Source organism: Protomyctophum bolini (assembly GCF_963924005.1).
Source record: "Protomyctophum bolini genome assembly, chromosome: 5".
Taxonomy (NCBI): Eukaryota; Metazoa; Chordata; class Actinopteri; order Myctophiformes; family Myctophidae; genus Protomyctophum; species Protomyctophum bolini.
Genome location: NC_137866.1, coordinates 20,224,968 through 20,245,746, shown reverse-complemented (window position 1 = coordinate 20,245,746; position 20,779 = coordinate 20,224,968). Strand labels below are relative to the sequence as shown.

The 20,779-nt window shown below is 42.4% G+C and overlaps 2 protein-coding genes across 4 annotated transcripts; one reads left to right on the top strand and one right to left on the bottom strand.

The window, feature by feature from the left end:
- Positions 1-66: 66 nt before the first annotated feature.
- On the bottom strand, positions 67-4,903 carry LOC308315831 (uncharacterized protein). 3 transcript variants are annotated; one of them, XM_080764015.1, is made up of 5 exons: positions 4,716-4,903; positions 3,852-4,011; positions 3,224-3,339; positions 2,720-2,998; positions 67-1,082 (listed from the first exon to the last, which is right to left on the bottom strand). In XM_080764015.1, exons 2-5 carry the CDS (start codon positions 3,899-3,901, stop codon positions 808-810), a joined length of 720 nt encoding a protein of 239 aa, XP_080620141.1. In that variant the 5' UTR covers positions 3,902-4,011; positions 4,716-4,903; the 3' UTR covers positions 67-807. The 3 variants fall into 3 exon arrangements, with proteins under 3 accessions (XP_080620141.1, XP_080620142.1, XP_080620140.1); XM_080764016.1 differs by having other exon boundaries at positions 3,224-3,321; XM_080764014.1 differs by lacking the exon at positions 4,716-4,903 and having other exon boundaries at positions 3,224-3,367; positions 3,852-3,992.
- Positions 4,277-18,035, top strand: cxxc1a (CXXC finger protein 1a; the record flags this gene model as incomplete). The annotated part of the gene is made up of 15 exons (XM_080762818.1): positions 4,277-4,288; positions 5,901-6,045; positions 6,196-6,274; positions 6,530-6,630; positions 7,423-7,562; positions 8,318-8,473; positions 9,281-9,448; positions 9,737-9,826; positions 9,922-10,169; positions 11,327-11,534; positions 12,261-12,368; positions 12,521-12,570; positions 12,776-12,872; positions 15,931-16,083; positions 16,640-18,035. The coding sequence occupies 15 exons, from the start codon at positions 4,277-4,279 to the stop codon at positions 16,784-16,786; spliced, it is 1,902 nt and encodes a 633-aa protein (XP_080618944.1). The 3' UTR covers positions 16,787-18,035.
- Between the last annotated feature and the right edge of the window lie 2,744 nt (positions 18,036-20,779).

Genomic DNA, 20,779 nt, shown 5'->3' with positions numbered 1-20,779 from the left:
TCATTACCGACCAAAGAAAACAACTAACAATCGAAAAAAAAAAAAAAAAAAAGCACCTGCAACAACTTTATCATTGTTTTTATGTTTATTCTTTTTTAAACACTTTTTTCTCCTATAATTCCCAGTTAGTCCGTGTCATTGCTGACAGTTTGTCTTGGGGAGTGTGTAGAAAATCCCCAGGCGCTTCTCAGCTGACAGTGAGGAGTTTCTCCTGGAGGACATAACACATGCGGAGGAACACGCACATTCTCTGACCAACCTGTGGGTCCTGAGTCGCTAATGCAGCAACAGAGATCACTCTCCCTGCATCACTTATTACCTGATTGCACTATCCATGTTATGCCAGACACTGAAAAACACGTTTTGTTCAATGATAGTGGATAGAGAAAAGAGGATTTTTGTCCAACCTAGTAGCAACTAATGGGCACGGTAGAGGGGCGGACCACGGGTGGGACTTGACAAAGAAAGAGTGAATTATGAAGGACAGTGTTGGGAAGGAACTTTACCTCTGCCACACCCGGATGCTAACTTAAAAAATGCTTATCATTTTAATAGGTTGAGCCAACTCTTTCCGTGTGTTGATTGATCTAACATGGTACCATACTGAAAACCTTACTAAAAAGTTATTTGTAAAGCAATGTTGAGCTTGAGAAAACATGCCGCAGCGCCTGACTAAGAACTCCAATCTAAAGAGCTGTTTCATTAAAAGAAATCTAGAATCCGGGGGTACTTCCAACCTATAATGGAACGCAGGGTGCACATCCAGTGATGATGCGACAACAGTCAGTGATGCATGCTCGGATTGTCCTAGGAGGGGAAGCAGATGGAGCAGCATTCCAGACAGACCTCCAAGCAGTCCGAGGAGCCACAGCAGTCCTCCATTATCCCACAGTCCAACACTGCCTGGCACGCCTCCTCTGTGCAGGCCATGCCTCCCACAGCTTCAGCGCAGCAGCAGCCAGCTGCGTCGCAGCAGCAGCATACCATCCCGCTCCCTCCACAGGCCAGACAGTCCCCCAGGACAGAACACATGGACAGGACCTCACAGAACAGACAGGCCAGGACACAGTGGGCACAGCAGTCTGAGACAGAGACAGTATGGAATAATGTCATATTCAGTAGACCAGTGGTTCCCAAAACTGTGGGTAGGGACCCACAGGCCAGGTCCCCAAACGATTTATCTTAATGTGCAACATTGTTTTCTCACTCTACAGCAGGCCCTGTTTACAGTACACAAACCAACATACAGCTTATAAGTGTATATGGGGTATCTGCACATTTCTAAAGTTATAAATTGAATTATTGCTTCTAAGACCTTTTTAATACCAAATTGGCCAAACAAAATTTAAAAAACGTTTGCGAGCTTGTAGTTTGCCTATATTGTTGATTGGCTAGTGTGGGGGTTACCCTCGTACTGGGAAGTTGTTATCACTCAGTGTGTGTGCGTGGGTTTGTGTGTGTGTGTGTGTGTGTGTGTGTGTGTGTGTGTGTGTGTGTGTGTGTGTGTGTGTGTGTGGCACATAAGAGGAGAGAGACAGGCAGGTGGTGAGGGGAGATAAGACTGCTGTTGAAGCAGATGATAAAAGGGGAGATCAGTGAATTTTAAATAACCCTAAAATAATAAAAAGTAGCTAAAATATTTTGATCCCCTCTCTGTTTGCTTGCTCCCTCTGTGTTTTTCCAGCGCAGCTTCCCTCTGCAGGAATTGGGTGTGAGGAGTGTGAGGAGACAGGTTTAATGGACAGGTTTGTCCAAAAGTAAACAGCTAGTTACTGTAGCAGCTAATTTCAGGCACTGCTGGACCAAACCACTCAGCATGAAACTTTGGATACCCAGTAGGCCAAGGCAGAACCTCTGTGGTAGGGAATGTATTCAGTCATGATATAAGACATACAGTAACATAAAACAATTAGTATTATGTTCATTGTTGAGAAATGCTCCTCATGCTATGTACTGTAGGCTACTATATGTGACACATAGTCTACATAGATTGATATTGTTGCTTTGTACTGTACATCTGCACGTGGTCACTTTGCACATTTGGATGAAGATTGATTTTAGCACACAGAACCCACACACAGAAACGCTGCTAATTGTGATACTGTTACTGTGCCAGTCAATAGGTATTAACGTAGTGAGGGTGTGGATTTATGTACTGTTCAAGCAAATCTATTGGCTTAGTTACAAACTTAAACCACCTCGTTAGCTAGGAGATTTATTCTGTTTATCCTTTTTATTTTTATTTTTTTACTTTTGCACGAAAAGATCAGTTATGTCATGAGAGGATCTGGTTCCATATTTGATTCCAATGGAATTTTCGATTCAAATAATTGTCCATTTCCGTACTCAATTTATTGCGTAACATAGCACACGAGTTATATACCTTTGAGTAAAGATCAATGTGGAAAGAGGTAAGAAGGTGGTGAACTTTAAAGAGTTTTAAAAAAACCGACCAACGCGTTTGAGCCCCATGCAGGCCCAAACGCATACATTCTAATGAAATAAAGGATTTTTCTACTTCAACTGCACAGAGCTGCCTTGGATCCTCTTTCAAATTCGCCACCTTATTACCTCCTTCCGCATTGATCTTTACTCAAAGGTATGGAATTTTTAAAGAACTTGTGTGCTGTATTATTGGAACCATTACTTAACGGGTACATTGCTTAATTGCATATGTGAAAAACTGAACATAAACCTTAAACTATATGATGCGACTCACCGTCCCTCGCCACTTCCTTGATGTGGTGGGCGGAGTCTGTCTTCAAGGACGCGTGGCTTTTGGCTCCAGAAGACAGTCGCTTCTGATTGTCTCTGGGACGGTGAAGGCTATGGTGAGGGAGGTGTCTGTGACAGGGGGTTGGCTGGAGGGGAGGCGAGGAGGTGACGGAGCCGTCAGGACGTACAGAGGGAGACAGAGGTAGAGGATGGAGAGGAAGAGGGATGGAGGGAGACGGAGTGCAGACAGCTGGAGGTAAAACTCTGTCTTCACTGATAGAGTCTAACGGAGAGATACACGGACATACAAGGAGAGAGAGAGAAAGAGAGTGACATTGCTTTTCTTACAATGATGGTTTTAAAGATTAACTAACAGTTTTCAGTCTATTAACTGACAGTTTTCACTCAACTGACAGTTTGCAGTCTATTCACTGTCAGTTAGCTAGCTGATCTCAATCTCAGGTCTAATGGGTTAATGTTTCTTCTATTCAGCTAAATTGATGGTTACCTTTGTTCTTGCTGGGCCGTGATAATGGTGTGCAGTCGGGGAGGAGCCGTGAGATATCATCATCTGGGAAAGTGTTGTCCATTAAACCTTCGTCGCCGCTGTCCCCTTTCTCCAGCCTGTCAGAGTAAGGAGGGCTTATTTCCTCTATTTGGGATTGTAGAAACCAGAGAACAAATTAAATAACCCCTTTCATATACATTTTATACATAAATTGTACCTCAAAGTGATATACTGTATATTGAGAATACACAATATAAAACAATATAATATTGCATGTTCTATTATATCCTACTATAATAAAGTGCTGTCTGTGTGCTATGCACTGATTAGGTTCATCATTGGCGGCTTCCGTTCCAGTGAATGCTGAAAATTAGACTTTATCCCAAAAAGAGTGTTCAGAATTGAACCTAGCGTTTTCTCAGATAGGAATCCTTCACACATTGACTAAACAGTGGAGTGTTTAACCACTTAAACACCAGCATCTGTATTGTGGGAAATGCTTTGCAGAAAATATCAGATCGACAAGCTCGTTTGCTTGTTGATCGCTATTTTCAGATAAAGCTTTACCCACAATACACTAGGATAGAGCCCTGCTGAGGGACTCCGCTCAACTATTTGACATTCTCACCTGTGTGATTTGGCAGCATCCCATTGGCCATTGGTTGATTGGTGACGCATTCTGATTCGTCCAGTAATTTATAAGCCCCACCTTCGCTAACATTAATGCTGCCCTGTGATGTAATTTCCATTTAGCCAAATCCTGTCTTTCTCCCACACCTGTCAGTCAACTTGGACATTGCAGAGAGGAAAGAGAACACAGTGTACAGAGCACGTGTGTTAGACCACATGAATATGCTATAGTTTTTTAGACAATCATTTTTATCAATGTTCAACAACAACCACTTAATAGACTATGATGTGAAATAAAACATGTAAGCAAAGGGTGTTCCTATATCTGGAAACAAAGCTCTGTTGTTTAAGATGTTAATTCAAACTTGTGTCTGTCTGTCTGTCTGTCTGTCTGTCTGTCTGTCTGTCTGTCTGTCCTGTAACATGAACAGAAGGGTAATTCTTACTTGATTAAACAATAAAAAATATTATAATGAATAGGCTATTAGTAGTGAGAAAATCTTTGGAAATAACTTATTGTAGGCTATAGTCTGTCATTATTGTTTTGATGAATTATATATAAGGACCCCCTTAGCACCTAAGCACCCCACAATGGAAAAGTATTTCTTGGGTTTATAATTCCTCTAGCTGCTATAGTCTCACCTTGCATTGAATTATACTTCCATGTGCTTTTTTTTCTGCAAACTGCTAGATAATAGTATTCAATCAATCAAACAATCAATCAATCAATCAATAAAGTGGATTAAATCCACGACATGGGACCTTAAAAAAAGTTTCGAACTAAAAGTTCCCAAAATAAAAATGATATAGGAAAGTCTCGATATTTAGCCTTTAATAAAATAAAATAAAAATAAAGGCTTACCTCGTCTAACGCTTCCCGTCTTTCTATTTATTTATGTCTGGTGACTCTGGTCTGTTCAACTTTTCACGTAGATCCTCGCATGTCATGATAGCATAACAAACTGTCCTGCCATTACACCACGTTGTGCGCGCGGCAGTGTGTGCGTGCGTGCGTGCGTGTGTGTGTGTGTGCGTGCGTGCGTGTGAGAGACTGTGTGTGTGTGTGTGTGTGTGTGTGTGTGTGTGTGTGGAGGGGGGCTCGGGTCTGCGTCATCAACAATGACCACGACCTCCGTTTCCTCTAGTCCACGGGCAAAATTCCCCATCTCTCTGTTGGACAATATGTCCCAATCTCTATTAGGCCTATATTTATTTTTGATCGCACAAGAAAAACAGCAGTGAAAGGAAAACTGCCATTTGTTTATTTGTGTGTTTGTTTGTTTGTTTGTTTATTTGTTTATTTTCTTCACCGTAGGCTATGCTTCAGAGGGAAACGTGAAAAAAAAACGTGCTAATATAAATAATATTCACATTCACAACCATGATATGGTTACCATAACATGCACGGTCGGATATACAGATTTACCACGGTAGGGGGCGGTGTAACACCGGCTAACACTCTAAACACTGGAGCGTAGAAGAAGATAGTGAGCGGAACCATACGAATCCTGATAAAAAAGAAGAAAGAAATCACTGAAATCACAACAAATGTCAAATGTGGAATTAACGCAGAATACATGATTCTCATATTTCTTCAAATTGGAGCGTCCATTCTCTCGCAGCTCTTTTAAATCTACGTCCCTGGCTTCTGATGGTAAGTAGAATAGACTGACGCTCTCTCTCTCTGCATCCCTTATTTTCTGCATCTGCAGACTGACGCATCCTCTCCTCCTGAACCTGATCACAATCCCCTTCAACCAGAACATTATAAAAGCGGATTTTTCTCACGTAAACGAATGGAATAGAATTGTTTAAACCTTAGTTCATTCACGGTATGCCAGGCCTATCTATGCATCTGTTTCTCTGATTTATTTTCTATATGTTGAGTTGATTGATATACCCTGATATTTGGGCTGGCATGTCGTCTGCCTGGCTTTTCTCCCTATCCCTCCCATTTTTCTTTTGTTTATATTAATATATGACTTTTCTTTGTGTCTTCTCTCTCTGTCTGTCTCTCTTCTCTTGTGTCTGTGACTCTGTGTGACAGGACGAGGAGGCGACCGGGGCAGAGCCAGCTCCTCTGGAGAATGAAGCAGGAGGAGGGGGAGGAGGAGGAGGAGGAGGAGGAGGAGGAGGAGGAGGTGGAGGTGGAGGTGGAGGTGGAGGTGGAGGTGGAGGAGGAGGAGGAGGAGGTGGAGGTGGAGGAGGAGGAGGTGGAGGTGGAGGTGGAGGTGGAGGTGGAGGTGGAGGTGGAGGTGGAGGTGGAGGTGGAGGAGAGGACGACCTAGAGAGAGGAGCAGGAGCCGGAGGAGGAGAACATAAAGATAAACCAGAACAAGCAGAAGAGTTGTCCACGAAGAAGACCAGCCATTCACCTGTCTACTGTGTCTGCAGGAAACCAGATATTAACTGCTTCATGATGTAAAACCACAGATCTCTCTATCAGTTTATTGTCACTTGGTCTCTGTCTCCAGTCATGTCCCTGTCTCTCTCATACAGCGTACTGATGGTCCTCTCTCTCTCTCTCTCTCTCTCTCTCTCTCTCTCTCTCTCTCTCTCTCTCTCTCTCTCTCTCTCTCTCTCTCTCTCTCTCTCTCTCTCTCTCTCTCTCTCTCTCTCTCTCTCTCTCTCTCTCTCTCTCTCTCTCTCTCTCTCCCTCTCTCTCTCTCCCTCTAGTGGCTGTGATTCTTGTAATGAATGGTTTCATGGAGAATGTATTGGAATCTCTGAGAGAACAGCAAAGTCCATCAGGGTCTGGTACTGTCACTCCTGTAGAGGTACATTTTACGTAATAATATCTTACGAAATAATATACCATTCTCCTGCTTACACATATGTCATGTGCTAGTAAGAGTGAATAGGAGACGGGGATCAACATCACGTGATTCCCTTGTTTGACCCAGCAAAAACCTGGACGTGTCTAAAAAAAACGACACCCGTGTGAAGTGAGTGGTGCAACTTCGTGCGGGGTCCCCAGGGGGTTTTATAAAATAAAAGAAGTAAGAATGTGCTTAGATTCTTCACACAGTTTTATGCATGAGGCCCCAGAATAGTGTTTATTGATGGAAAGGGTGGGGGGCTGCTGATACTGTTGAGAACACCTTGCTCAAGGCATAGCTTAGGATAGCCTTTATTAGTTTAAATCTCTCTTATAATATATTAACCATATTTAATGGAAAGTTTGAAATGTATTTTAGCCAATTATATTTTTACCCCCTTTTTTCTCTCCCTAATTTAGAAATTATACCAATTGATTCCTCCCCACACACATTTCTGTGTTGTCACTGTTGCTGTCTGACCTGCCAGTGAGGAGCCTCCACCAGGAGGATGTAGGGCTGGGACTGGGTCACAGCCTTTAGGAGTACTTCATTGCAATGACAATTATCACCCTCTCCACCCGGCTTCCCTTCCCCGAACATGGGCCAGTTGTGTTTGTGTAGACCCCCGACAAAGCCGGTTGCACCACTGTGGATTCGAAACCACAACCTTAGTGGTGGTGGGTAGGGACTTTACCACTGCGCCAGGCGAGCACCTTGAAGTGTATTTCAAAATTTCGTAATGTATTTCAGATAAAGATGGCTCCCTGGAGGTTAAGTTCCGTACCAAGAAACCCAAGGAGAAGGAGGGAGAGCTTGAGAATGAGGAGAAGGCGGGGCTAGATGATGACGCCATCGCTCACCCCAAGACAGAAAGAAGACGAGGATCACAGGTTGCTCACTAACCACTTACACCCTAGGCCTATATGGCCACAATGTGACGCGTTGAGAAAGATCTGCTATTTATTTTCTGCAAAGGTTTTTCCACAAATATGGATGCTGGGGTTTAAGTGGCTAATTGACTAATTAACGTATTAACTAAATTACTACGCTCTTTAGCTCGATCTGTAATAACAGTTATCCATCAGGTTTTGATATCGTCTTGATATAAATGTTTTTTTTTTGCGGCTTTCGCCTTTATTTTATATTTTTTATAGGGGGACAGACAGTAGCCTTATATGGGGGAGAGAGATAGGGGAGTGACATGCAGTAATGGCCGTCAGGATCGGGAGTTGAACCCGTGGCACACTGTCAGGCTCGGGCTGATCTGCTATTTTTGAACAATCGTGCCGCAAATTTGGAAACATAGGTAGAAACATAGGTATTTCAGAAAACTGTCATGATTTAGAAGACATTTTTTTAATTTCGACGTCAGGCCTAAATGGGTTAAGCGAAGAAGAAGAGTGAAGTAATAATGGTAAATAGTCATGTGATAATAAAAGATAGCACTATTATACAACATATCAAATATGATTTGGGGTTTTGTGTCGCAACAAATTTGCTGCTGTTTTTTCACCCTTGCTACTATGACTGGCACCTGCGGCTTACTATGTTTGGATGTATGTTTCCTTATTCATTTCAGAATGTTTTGATTCAAATCAGCACAAAATGATACTTATAATAACCAATCTTAATATTATTGTTGTAGATAAAGCGTTCTGCCAGGATGTGTGGGGAGTGCGAGGCATGTCTGAGGACAGAGGACTGCGCTCAGTGTGATTTCTGTAAAGATATGAAGAAGTTTGGAGGTCCCAACAAGATCCGACAGAAATGTCGACTCCGGCAATGTGAAGTCAGAGCTAGGGTCAGTTCAACATCATCTACAGATTCTACACACACTGTAAACCACTTTTATATTTTATCCAGTGTCAGTGCTACCTTCATTAGTAGAGACGCTGTGAACTAGTGTGAAGTTAGATCCAGAGTACAACCTCTACCAGAAAGCACTGTTCATTTCACCTCGTCTACATTTCTGGTTGAATTAACCTATAGAAAATGAATAAAATCCGCACTCTCAGTCGAGTAAGACAGTCGAGTAAGACAGTCGAGTAAGACACGTTTCGGCGCACAGGCCTTCGTCACTGCTGTGGAGCACTATCATTATTAAACAAAGACTCTTACTCGACTGAGAGGACTATTCATTTTCTATTATGTTCTCTTTGAATCTGCACCCAGCACACGCCTCAAACTTTATAAGACTGTCTGAGTAGAGCGGGCCTTTTCCCTTGGAAGTGAATTAACCTATACTCATTATAACATTTTTGGTGCCATCATTTAGTTTCAGCTGCAAATATATTTCATGGCGGTACATTTCTGTCTGAACTTGATCCAAAATACCAGTGTCCGTAAAAAAAAAAGACATATTTAAGAAAAGAAATTTCATCATGTTGAAATTTAGTTACCATAGTTTCAGTTTTTTTTAAATCATCATCATCATTTACTTGAAAAAGGGGTGTTTGACAAATATTGGCAAAAACAAATTATATCATGGAGAAGGGGAAAAAAAGTTATTCAAGTATGGATGTGTGTGTGTGTGTGTGTGTGTGTGTGTGTGCGTGCCTGCGTGCATGCGTGCGTGTTAGCGCATGCGTGACCGTGCGCGTGTGAGTAGAAGATGTTGCGTGTCAAGGACGAGGAGTTTGTTGGGGCCGGTGGCAGGGGGCGGGGCAGCCAGAGGAGAGGGGCGGGCCATCTGTCAGAGGACGACGACGACGATGCGTTCAGCGACAGTGAAATAGAACTCTACCAGCAGTACCAGGCAGCAGGCTACAAGGACATGGTAATGGTAATACTTCCTCTTCAGTGTCTGACTCTAACACAAAGGAAACACATAATTTAGCACACAGTGGGGCTTTCACTGATATAATGAAAAACTATACTAGAATATTTACACTTTTTGGATGATTGATTGATTTGTCGAGGTGGGAGTTTGGTGGGTTTTGAAGTTGGAAAAAAGTTAAAAGGTAAAAATGTATTTGTTAGCATTATTTAGCATAACTTTGTGTCTGTGCATGCTTGACACAAGGGTCCCTTATAGCTCTGATAGTCCGTCTGTCTGTCTCTGCAGGTTTGGCACAGCGAGGATGATGATGCTGGGAGGAAGAAGGCCGTCAAGGTCAAACACGTTAAGAGACGAGAAAGGAAATCTGATAAGAAGGTACACATACACGTCACACATACACACACAACTGATCACACTGACTTCAGTGCGATCAGAATGTCCTAAATGTACACCTCTCCTTTCTTCCTCAGAAGTCTCTGTCTGTCACAAAGGAGGAAGTGAAAGTTCGCCGCCACAAACAGAAGCAGCGCCACAGGGAGCGAGTTCGCCACAGCGAGCGAGGAGGAGAAGCAGGGGCAGGAGGGAAGGAGGTCGGAGGAGGAGGAGGAGGAGGAGGAGTAGGAGCCGTGAGACAGTGCCTCGGTCCGGGTTGCGTCGTGGTTGCTAGAAACAACTCCAAGTACTGTTCTGACGACTGTGGCATGAAGCTAGCTGCCAAGTTAGTATATCCTCTGCTACTCTGAACTGTTACTACTTCTGTTCCTCTTAAAGGGGATGTTTCACTTTCAAACATGTTTGGGGTCATTTTAACGTCTACTCAGGCTTTTGTGAGCACCCCAGAGTCAGTTTTCAAGTTGCTTGATTCAGTATTTAGATATTTGATGTGTTTTTATTTTATTTTATCAGACACGCATTGAAAACACTCATCCTTGGCTCTGGGCCGTGGCTCAGCGGTCCAGGCACCTTGGCTGGTAGTCCAGTCTGGCAGTGTGCCGCGGGTTCGACTCCCGATCCTGATGTGCCTTTACTGCATGTCACCCCCCCATCTCTCTCCCCAGTTCCTGTCAGCCTACTGTCTGTCCCTCCTCTATAAAATTATAAAATAAAGGCGAAAGCCATAAAAAAAACATTTAAAAAAAGAAAACACCCGTCCTTGGTGCTGGTGACTGATATTGTCCTTATAATACGTGAGGGAGACATATTCTTTTTTATCTTTTGGGGAAAATGTTTTTTTAATTAATTTTTTTATTGTTATAATAAATTAAGACTAAGTAATTGCAACCGTAGGTCGCAGATTACTATGAAAACCTGCAAAACCTGCCAGTCCGTCCCTCTCGCCACCATAGTCCCACCATAGTCCCACCACGCCACCATATATGGCCGCCAGTCCGTCACGCCTTCTGATACTCTCGTATGTGGCCGCCTCCATATACCGGTATGAAGATCACGACACTGATCTCATCAAACCCTGTTTAGCCATACATGGAGAAGACTGGATCATCACCTAGATCTGCATATATGGAGCTGACCTGTTCTGACATTCCATATGTTGATCAACTCCCACCCGTCCTTCCTCTTCGATGTCCCTCTTTTGACTGATATCTGTCCAATTCAAACTCTAGACGGGCCCGCTCCAAAGTTATTAGTGTAGCTGACATTCCATATGTTGATCTGACCTCATCAAACTCTGTACACTCAAGACACGCTCCATATATTGCCAGTACAGAATTCATTCCAAATGTTGATCTGCCCAGCAGTCTGCTATCACCCAGGTGGATGCGTGCACGCAACCTCACCCTTTAGGGCGAGGTCACTTCTCCACCCTCAGGCGTCTCACTGGTGGTAATAATGCTATTATTGTTGTTGTTATTCCAGTCGAATCTATGAGATATTGCCACAGAGGATCCAGCAATGGCAGCAGAGTCCATGCGTTGCTGAGGAGACTGGGAGGAGACAGCTGGAGCGTATCCGTAGAGAACAACACAACGCCAGGATACGACTCACAAACATGGAGAAGAAATTCCATGAACTGGAGGGAATCATTGCCAAGGCCAAACAACAACAAGTACAACAGGATGAGGAGGCAAGGAGAGAGAGAGATAGAGAGCGAGAGAGAGAGTCTTGATAATGCATGTAAAATATTTTTGTTATCCATCGCCATCTGCTCTTCATTGTTAACAAATGGTTGTAAGGCTGTATAACTCAGTTAATAATGTATCAAAAAACATCAATAACTAACTGGCTAAGTCGAGTATGACACAAATACTGTAGGCACATGATTTCTTAGAGGACAGATTGTATTCACCCATGAACAGATTATATTCATCATGGGTACCTCATTTAAATTGAAGATGAGGAAGCATCATCCTCATGGTCACATACAGTAAGACAGTAAGACTAACTATTTGGTCATGTTCAGCATTGATATGCTTGGTGTTGTCCTGGGGAAGAATGACAAAGAATTGCACCTGCATCCATGGGAGCAGGTGTGTACAGGGGAAAGTTTCAAGATCATCTGTTAGAACTTAGAGTATCAAATATCAGTACATTTTATCTCAAAATATCAGTGCCTACACCCAGGAACTGAATCTTGGTCACAGGTGGACCTTTCAACAGCCCAACACACAGGTTATAAAATATACACATATACAAAATGGCAAAATAAGGTTCTGCCATGGCCATTGCCGCTTACAGAACCCAGTCCAATAGAAAACATCTGCGTCCGCTGAAAGATGTTCTGACGTGACCTCTGATGTCTCCCTTTATCTGACTCGTTCTGCTTTGTTCTTTCTCCTTCTCCACCCCTCAGGTGAACGAGGGAGAAGATGACACAGACCTTCAGATATTCTGTGTTTCCTGTAGTCACCCCGTCAACCCCAAGGTGGCGCTGCGACACATGGAACGATGCTACGCTAAGGTTAGTAAGTGTTATTTTACAGAAAGCATTAAAATTGTGTAATACATTTCGAAGGATTTGCTTAACTCTAAAGTTGAAATCTCATGTAAAATAAAATACTAATCTGTTATGTCTTCAGTGTTGTGCTCATCCTGACTGTTTGTTGTTTTCAGTATGAGAGTCAAACATCGTTTGGTTCCATGTACCCAACACGCATAGAAGGGTAAGCCAAGAGAACAGACTCAAATATACATTCTGTACATGGCTGCTTAACTTCAATGTAGGACCCTGCTTTTCTTTTCTTTTTTTAAATAACATTTTTTTTATTGAATTTTTATGTTGGACCCTGCTTTTCTAATAAAATCTGCTTCTCAAGTTCTCTCTTCATCTGTCATTGTGTCCCTTGTTGTCTCTCTGTCTCCCTGCAGTGCGACCAGACTGTTCTGTGATGTTTATAACCCCCAGAGTAAAACGTATTGTAAGAGACTACAGGTTCTCTGTCCGGAACATTCCAGAGACCCCAAGGTAAGCCATCTCAGAATTATTTTTGCTCAGAAAGGTAGAGTAAGTGATTTCACTCAAAAAACCTTAGGTTTCGTTTTTGGCTGTGGGACCTAAGCCTTCGTCCAATCAGGATAGAGAGTCAAAAACGAAACCTAAGGTTTTTTGACCCCCAGGGGTTAACTGGGGACAGGGAGGAACTCCTTATATGGTCAGCACACTCTATAGTAGAGAGGATTATCACAACAAAACAAAAAAATAAGTGATATTTGAATTAAGTGAAATCACTTACTCTACCTTTGATGAGTTGAATCCAATTATGCACTGATTGCCATGGACGATAAGACGAGTTTATTTTTTTTATATCCATATTTTGAAATTTCCATATTTTGAAAATTCCTCTAATCTGGTGTACAAGTGATGACATGCACATTACATGCATAATAGAATTACATTTTCTTTCTTTTTTTATAATGGGCGAATTGGCAACCAAAGCCTAAACTGGTGACCACCAGGTGGCGCTGAAAGAGGCCCCTTGTGATGCAGCATCTCATTTTAGAGGGGGTCCCATACACAGGGAAAACATTGCATACAGTACAGTGCAGTTACACAAATAGACAGTGCACAATAGACAGTACAGACATGTACAGGTACAGTTAGCTTGCTCATCCTCTCCCACCCACTCCCCCATCCCCCCAACTCTCTCTGGACAAGCATATTGAGAGTACAGTACAGTGACTTGAAACGGGGGTCAGAAGTAAACAGCAGTACAGTGTTAGTGGCATGAACAGGTTGTTTTGAGGTGTGAACAGGGAGGTCCTGAAGCGGCCAGGAGAGGTCACAGATCTGAGAGAAAGAGGAAGATTGTTCCAGTCAAATGGAGCTCTGTAATGGAATGACCTGCGTCCGGGTTCAGGGAATATTCTTCTGGGAATAGCAAAGTAGGGATGTTGAGTATTTCTAAGTGGGTATGGGGATGTGTATATAGTACCAGTGACGAGTCCTTACCTGAAGAGTTTCAGTTATGGAGGGCAGTTGAGGTGCACACATTTAAAGAGGAATTGGTACCAGTGAAGTTGTCTTCTTGGCTGCAGCCAGTCAAGTGAACTGTATAAGGAACAGTGGTGTGTTCTGTATGGGCACCTCAGTACGAATCTGCATAGTGAGTTATGTAATACATTACGAGGTTTGAGAATGGTTTCTGTGGTGTTCTGATAGACCGGCGTAGTCTAGAATGGGAAGTAGTACTTCTTTATTATTTTCCTTACTTCAAATGAGAAGCAGTTGACTTAGGGGTATGATGAGCACAGGTGTCGCAGGTGTTTGCACTACTGCGTGAGTGGCCGAATAGCATGCTGCAGGACTTATTTTTGTTCAATAAAAGCATATTGTTTTGAAGCTATTTTTGGACCAGATTGATCCTGACTGTAAGAGGTGTTTCCACTAGTAGAGACACAGCCAGGATGAGAGGAAGACATGAGAGGATGTGAGCTGAGTTGAGAGCAGAGAGAGCCACTACTAGACCCTCAGGAGGCTGCCCTTACACTCAACTCACACTCCTCCCAAAAAGGAAAACAAGGAGCTGCATTGTAGTGTCGCTGCAGGGGCTGTTTGTAGTCCACTGATGCGATGATCACACTGTCCATCACGGACAGTTGATTTACCCTGAACTCTTTGACCTCCTCCCTCTGGCTCTGCTGACAACTCCAGAAATCCATTAAATCAATTTCGCTTTAGTCTCTGTAACTGCATAGCCAGCTCTTCAGCAGATGACAACGGTGTATTTGCTGAGAGTTTAATAAATTGTGTGACACAGCTGTAGCCTCAGAATCAATAATCAAGAAACATGTGTATGCTGCCTATACACAGACTGCTGTGATCTTCACAGAGCTCTGCTCATCTGGTGTTAATATCTTTCATGAAGTGGAAGTGTAAAATCAAAATCTGTTTGTGCACTCTCCACTGCCACTTGAGAGCTGCCGAAATTCCAAGAATAGAAGTGAGTCAACTATGTCGCCTGTTAGTATACATTTTCGGAGAGGGTCAACTCCCGACGTTGTCCTTCATGTCATCACAGAACGCTAGACTAAACATCTAATGTGGTTACAAAATCGCACAGCTCTGCTCAGCTCCACTCACATGCTCCAAACATGCGTATCACACAAACCTCCTGTTGGTGAAGATGTCTGCCCACATGGTGTGTGTGTGTGTGTGTGTCACGCAGGGCCGGATTTACCCTACCAAGGGCCCCTGGGCTAGACAACATTTCTGGGCCACCCCTGAGCTGCGCGGTGCTTTGCCGCGCAACCGGAAAATAATTGGCATATTTTGTTCTAATTTCGCTGTAATTTGGGGTAACCAGCCCCCCCAAAAGAGAAAGGCAGGCAGGCAGACAGACAGACAGACAGACTAGTCGCTGAATGCAGGCTGCCATGCACAGCGACATTGGCAGGGGTTTCCACAACACAGCGTCACTGTCTGCAGTGCAGACAGCAGAGCAGAAGCTCTCAATGTTTTAACTATAATATTAAATGTACAATAACTAAACATAAATCTCACTTGAATTGGATTGCAATACTTTACAATTTCAAATCATTTAAAAAAATGAGGCCCCGGGCTGTATAGCCCACCCTAGCCCAATGGTACGTCCGCCCTGTGTGTGTGTGTGTGTGTGTGTGTGTGTGTGTGTGTGTGTGTGTGTGTGTGCGCGAGCGTGCGCATGTGCGTGTGAGCGTGTGCGTGTGTGTGTTAGGTGCAATCTACTTGTGTTTATCAATGCAGCCTGGGAAAAGTACATAGGTTGGTTGTAAGAGGCTTCTAACAACTTGGGATGCCAAAAAAGCAGCTAAACGGCTTGCACAATTCTGTGCAATCTCTTTTACTTATCGGTAGCCGCCAAATATGACGAAGACGCTGTTACTTCGTCTTGTACCCCTGAAGGGTGTGTGGGTATTTGTCCAAGAAGTAGACATAAACAAATGATTGTGCGTGTGTGTGTGTGTGTGTGTGTGTGTGTGTGTGTGCGTGTGTGTGTGTGTGCGTGCGTGCGTGTGCGTGCGCGTGCGTGCGTGTGTGTCTGCAGGTTCCAGTAGACGAGGTGTGTGGCTGTCCGTTAGTGAAAGATGTGTTTGAGGCGACTGGAGATTATTGCCGCGTGTCGAAGAGGAAATGTAACAAACATTACTGCTGGGAAAAACTCAGACGAGCTGAAGTCGACCTTGAGAGAGTCAGAGTGGTAGGACAACAATACAACAAAACATGAATTAATATACAATGAAACTTTATTAAAGATGGTGTGCCGTGTTTTTTTTACATTTGTTTTCTCCAGTTTTTCATGTGTTTATGAGGTGACAGTACTTCATTAGACCCCTTGGAGTGGTTGTTATGTGCAATGTTGTCTTCCCTTTGTATTTAGGGTTTCTTCCTGAAGGCTGAAACCTTGACAGTCAATGAAAAAACTGTGATATAGTGACATCACAACATCATCCCCTCAAACTCACACAAATCGGTACACTTCATCTCTAGGTTTGTGTGATCAAGAAGTTTGATGTTTCACATCCCATCCCATCAAAGTTTGCAGGCCCTGGGTTGGAAACCCACCCTAGCAGAGACCTGTGCTTTGAGGAGCACATTTTTATAGTTTATAACAATCTGGGAAGTTGCTAACCAATCAGCAGTCTATCTTGAGAGATTACGTTTCATAATTATAATACGTTAAATATGTTGACAACTTGTGTCTGATGAGGTTTTGCCAGCCTCTCACTCTCTCACTCTCTTTCTCTCTCTTGCAGTGGTATAAACTGGATGAGTTGTTTGAACAGGAAAGGAACCTGAGAACAGCCTTGACTAACAGAGCTGGTCTGCTGGCTTTAATGTTACATCAAACTATACAACATGACCCTGTTACTACTGACCTGAGATCCGCTAAAGACAGATAGAAAGACAGACAGATATACTGATGTTTTTTCCTCAGTATTGCATTTTTGTGTCCTCGCTCCTCTTTTCTCCAGCCACGGTACAGACAGTTCTGCCATCTTGAAGGACTTTTCAGTTTGTAATTGACTTGTTGAGGAGATGAGGAAGAGAGGAGGCTCCCCGTGGAGCTTGGAGTGAGGTCACATCAAGTGGATCCTTTGTGGAAGTATTTTGTCAGAACAAGTGATGTGTGGATTCTGCAACTGACCATCTACTCGGGCTATGGGATCTAAACTCTATGCTCTCCAGAAGATACCGTTAAAACAATCACAGCATTTGCAGGATACAATAGGATTCATCTTGTATTTTAATCATGATGTAACCTCAAATCATGTGTATTTACTTTAGTTGAATGATAATGGCCAGAACTAAGGGTAAGTGTGCTTTACACGATTTACAGAGAGACACCAGAACTGATGAACTATCACTGTTAGCAGACAAATCTGTAGAATGAACGCGCGGCGTCCCACTTCATTACATTGGAAGAGAGACACTGAATTTTGCTGTATATCTCTGAGAAACAGTGGCCGAAGCAGCTGAACCAGTTCATTCATTCAGCTGTTTTATTAGTTTATTGTAAATTTCACATCATATATGGTAGAATATAGGTTTGTTGTACTTTGTTGTACAGCACGGTTCATGTCTTAATTTTTTATGAATAAAACGTACTCCCCCTCTGTAAATAGCACACGAATGAATGAACAAATGAATGAATATTAACAATATCCCACTTCTTTGTGGTATTGTTTTGCTCACATTTGCTTATTTACTCATCCTGACTATTAGGAGCAGTGCAGGAGGGGTTCAGAGTTAAGAGTTTTGCTCAGGGACACTTCGACACATACAAATCGTGGGGGACCTTCGGTTTTCCTAGATGGCCTCTTTAACCATTCAGTTGTGGTGGCCCCCAAAAATCACCCATGTGTCCTCCTTGTTGTGTGTAAGATTGTACATGAATATGTACAATACAGATGTAAACATGTTGTAAACATTGTAAATATTTCCCACATTTGTCTATAGGTTTATTCATGTGTTGTTCCAATGGTATGACAGTGTTATTTTATTTATATAATTATATGGTTATTTTTTTATCTTGATGTGGAGGATTATTTTTTGTATAATATTCTTGTACCCTGGAATATTGTTTTGTGGTAGTTGTAATTGAACATGGTGCTGTACTTTTACTATTTATTAAAATCTAATATTTATCTCCATGGCTGCTGCAGTCTGTTACTTGCATGGGAGAGCTGGCTTGTTAAGGGGCCAAGCCTGAAGGGACTTTGGTCTGTTTTTGTCTGATCCTTCTTCTTCTTCTCCTTCTTCTTCCACCAAAAAAAGCAGTTCTGGCTTAACCATGCAGTCTGTTGTTTTGTGAAACTTGGCAATAAGGTACAGGGCTATCAGCTATGCCAAACAGTGATGACGTGAAGCCCACAACGCTATAGCACTCAATTGAAAAATGCTAACTTTGAACAGGCATAGCTCATGAACCGTTTAGCCGCCAGCAAAAACTTGAATACACACATGTGTCTCCTCACGAGGAACAAATGTGGAATGGCGACCTTTGAGATCACCCACCATTTTGAATGATAAGAAACCAGTTAAAATCTATCTCCTCCCAGGATATTTGATCAAAATGCTCGTAGGATATCACTCAACAGCCCTGCGTGCCACCTGTTTTGAATTTGCACATAATGCAGGAGGCAGCATTGCTTTACTGAAAACAAGCGCTTCCAAACGCCAACACAAAAAAATCACCTGCAAGGAATTTCTTGACAGGAGAGCTCTCATATCTAATGTTTTTTTATGAAACAATCACTTTGCAGATAGAAAGGATAATTTAAACTTTTCATACAGCTCAGCTGCAATGTTGGTGAGTTTAACATGCATGGTTTAATACAATCAGATAGGACTTTTCTGTTTGGATGTATGGGATGTCAATGGGAAATTGGTTACCAAATTGATCAACGTCTGCCTGCAATCTCTCCTATGGTACCAACATCAATACAGTATGGAAATGTGGACAAAATTGTATCCAACGATAACAAAATATTCTTTAGTCTTGGGTCTGAGAGGATACATGTCATCAAATTGTGGCCTTTATAGGAAAAGGGTTGAAAACCACTGCTCTAGTCTGAAGTTTGAAGGTATAGGGCAGGGGTGCCCACACTTTTTTGACGGGCTACTTTCAAAGTGATCCGCTCAACAAGATCTACCCGCCAAAAATAGCAGTGGGCGTGGTTTTCTGGTTCCACAGAATAATAATAATCCATAAATAATAAAATAATCCATTCATTTTTCTAGAGATTTTTTTTTTAGAGATTTTAGAGATTTACAAAATATTTATATCAATTATGTTAAGCCTAGAATGAAGCCATCCAGGATCCTGGTGATTCATAACCGTAAAACCTTTGATTCTGTGAAAAATGATTATTGAATTATATGCTACCTTATACTCTTTGTTTAGCTGTTTTCATTTTCATTTTTTTTCACAGAATCAAAGGTTTTTATGGTCATGATTCACCTGGATGGCTTGATTCTAGGCTTAAAATAATTAATATGTTTTTGTAAATCTATATGGGATAAATGAATGGCCGATTTTTCAGTGAAACCAGGAAACTATGCCCACTGGCATGCACTGCTATGCCCTATATTAGTCAATTTCAACAACAGCATTTGCCAGTTTGTGTCAGTCTGTCTTGTAGACTGGCAGGCAGCCCAGATCTGTGCTCCTAATTAGGACAGTTCTGTCCAGGTCGGAGTCAAATTGTTTTATACTCAGTCTCTGAACAATTAAGGCTGAAGCCTCCCATAAGTTTAAAATCAGGCAATCAAGGCCTGCCAAAATACATTTTAATCGACTAAATCAACTGTAGATTTAGTCAACTAATATCTTAGGATATTTAGTCGACTGAAAGCAGTCTACTGTAGACTCAAGGAAAAAAATGAAAATAAATAAAAACGTAACAGACTATTTCTGCAATAGGGCATTGATACATTTGAGTGGTTCTTACATCACCGGGAAATTGGTCTCCAAAATTATGTTTCACTGTACATAGTCTACATACAGTATGTTTATTTTGATCCCCAGTGTTAATTAATAAACTACAAAAGGTAACATGTGCCATCATCACCGTGTCTTTGATTCCTTCCTTCGGCCTGAAATAATAAGAATTCTGCAATTTCTTTGTAACATCTGATTCCCATTTAGGCCTATACAATTTATAGTGACTTTGTTCAAAGTGCTTTGCATGCAATGTGCATTACTTTCACCCATTCACACACCAGTGTGGAGGCAACCATGGAAGGCACCAACCTGCTCATCTGAAACAGTTAGATAAATGTCTTGCCCAAGGACACTCGAGTCGCACGCACGCACGCACGCACGCGCACACACACACACACACACACACACACACACACACACACACACACACACACACACACACACACACACACACACACACACACACACACACACACACACACACACACACACACACACACATTTGTGCTACAAATAAAATTGCTATGCCTTGACTTAACTGTAGGCTATGAGTTAATATTCTCTATCCTGATTTGATGAAATTGGTACACTGATCTGAAAATGTATTTTCTGGGCTCACAAAATCACAAATACTTATTGTGATGACTATGGGAATATAGTCATATTATTAGTATTTCAATATTATTGGTTGAATGTTAATATTTAAAATTAACATTTAGCTATTAGTCGAGCTGTTGGGACCTTTCCCCTTTGCCTTTTGCTGGACGATACGCCAGGGAATACTTCAACAGAAGAAGTGAGATGTGTGTGTGTGTGTGTGTGTGTGTGTGTGTGTGTGTGTGTGTGTGTGTGTGCGTGTATGCGCGCGCGTGCGTGTGCGTGCGTGCGTGAGAGAGAGAGTTTGTGGGGCTCATTGATCAGACGTTGCCTAATCCCATAGTCTGGGGGG

Coding starts and splice junctions, on each gene's coding strand:
- LOC308315831 (XM_080764014.1), bottom strand. CDS start 3,972: ATGGAAATTACATCACAGGGCAGCATTAATGTTAGCGAAGGTGGGGCT. Junction 3,368..3,851: donor GATGCTGCCAAATCACACAG/GTGAGAATGTCA, acceptor AATCCCAAATAG/AGGAAATAAGCCCTCCTTAC. Junction 1,083..2,719: donor CAAGGAAGTGGCGAGGGACG/GTGAGTCGCATC, acceptor TCTCTGTCTCAG/ACTGCTGTGCCCACTGTGTC.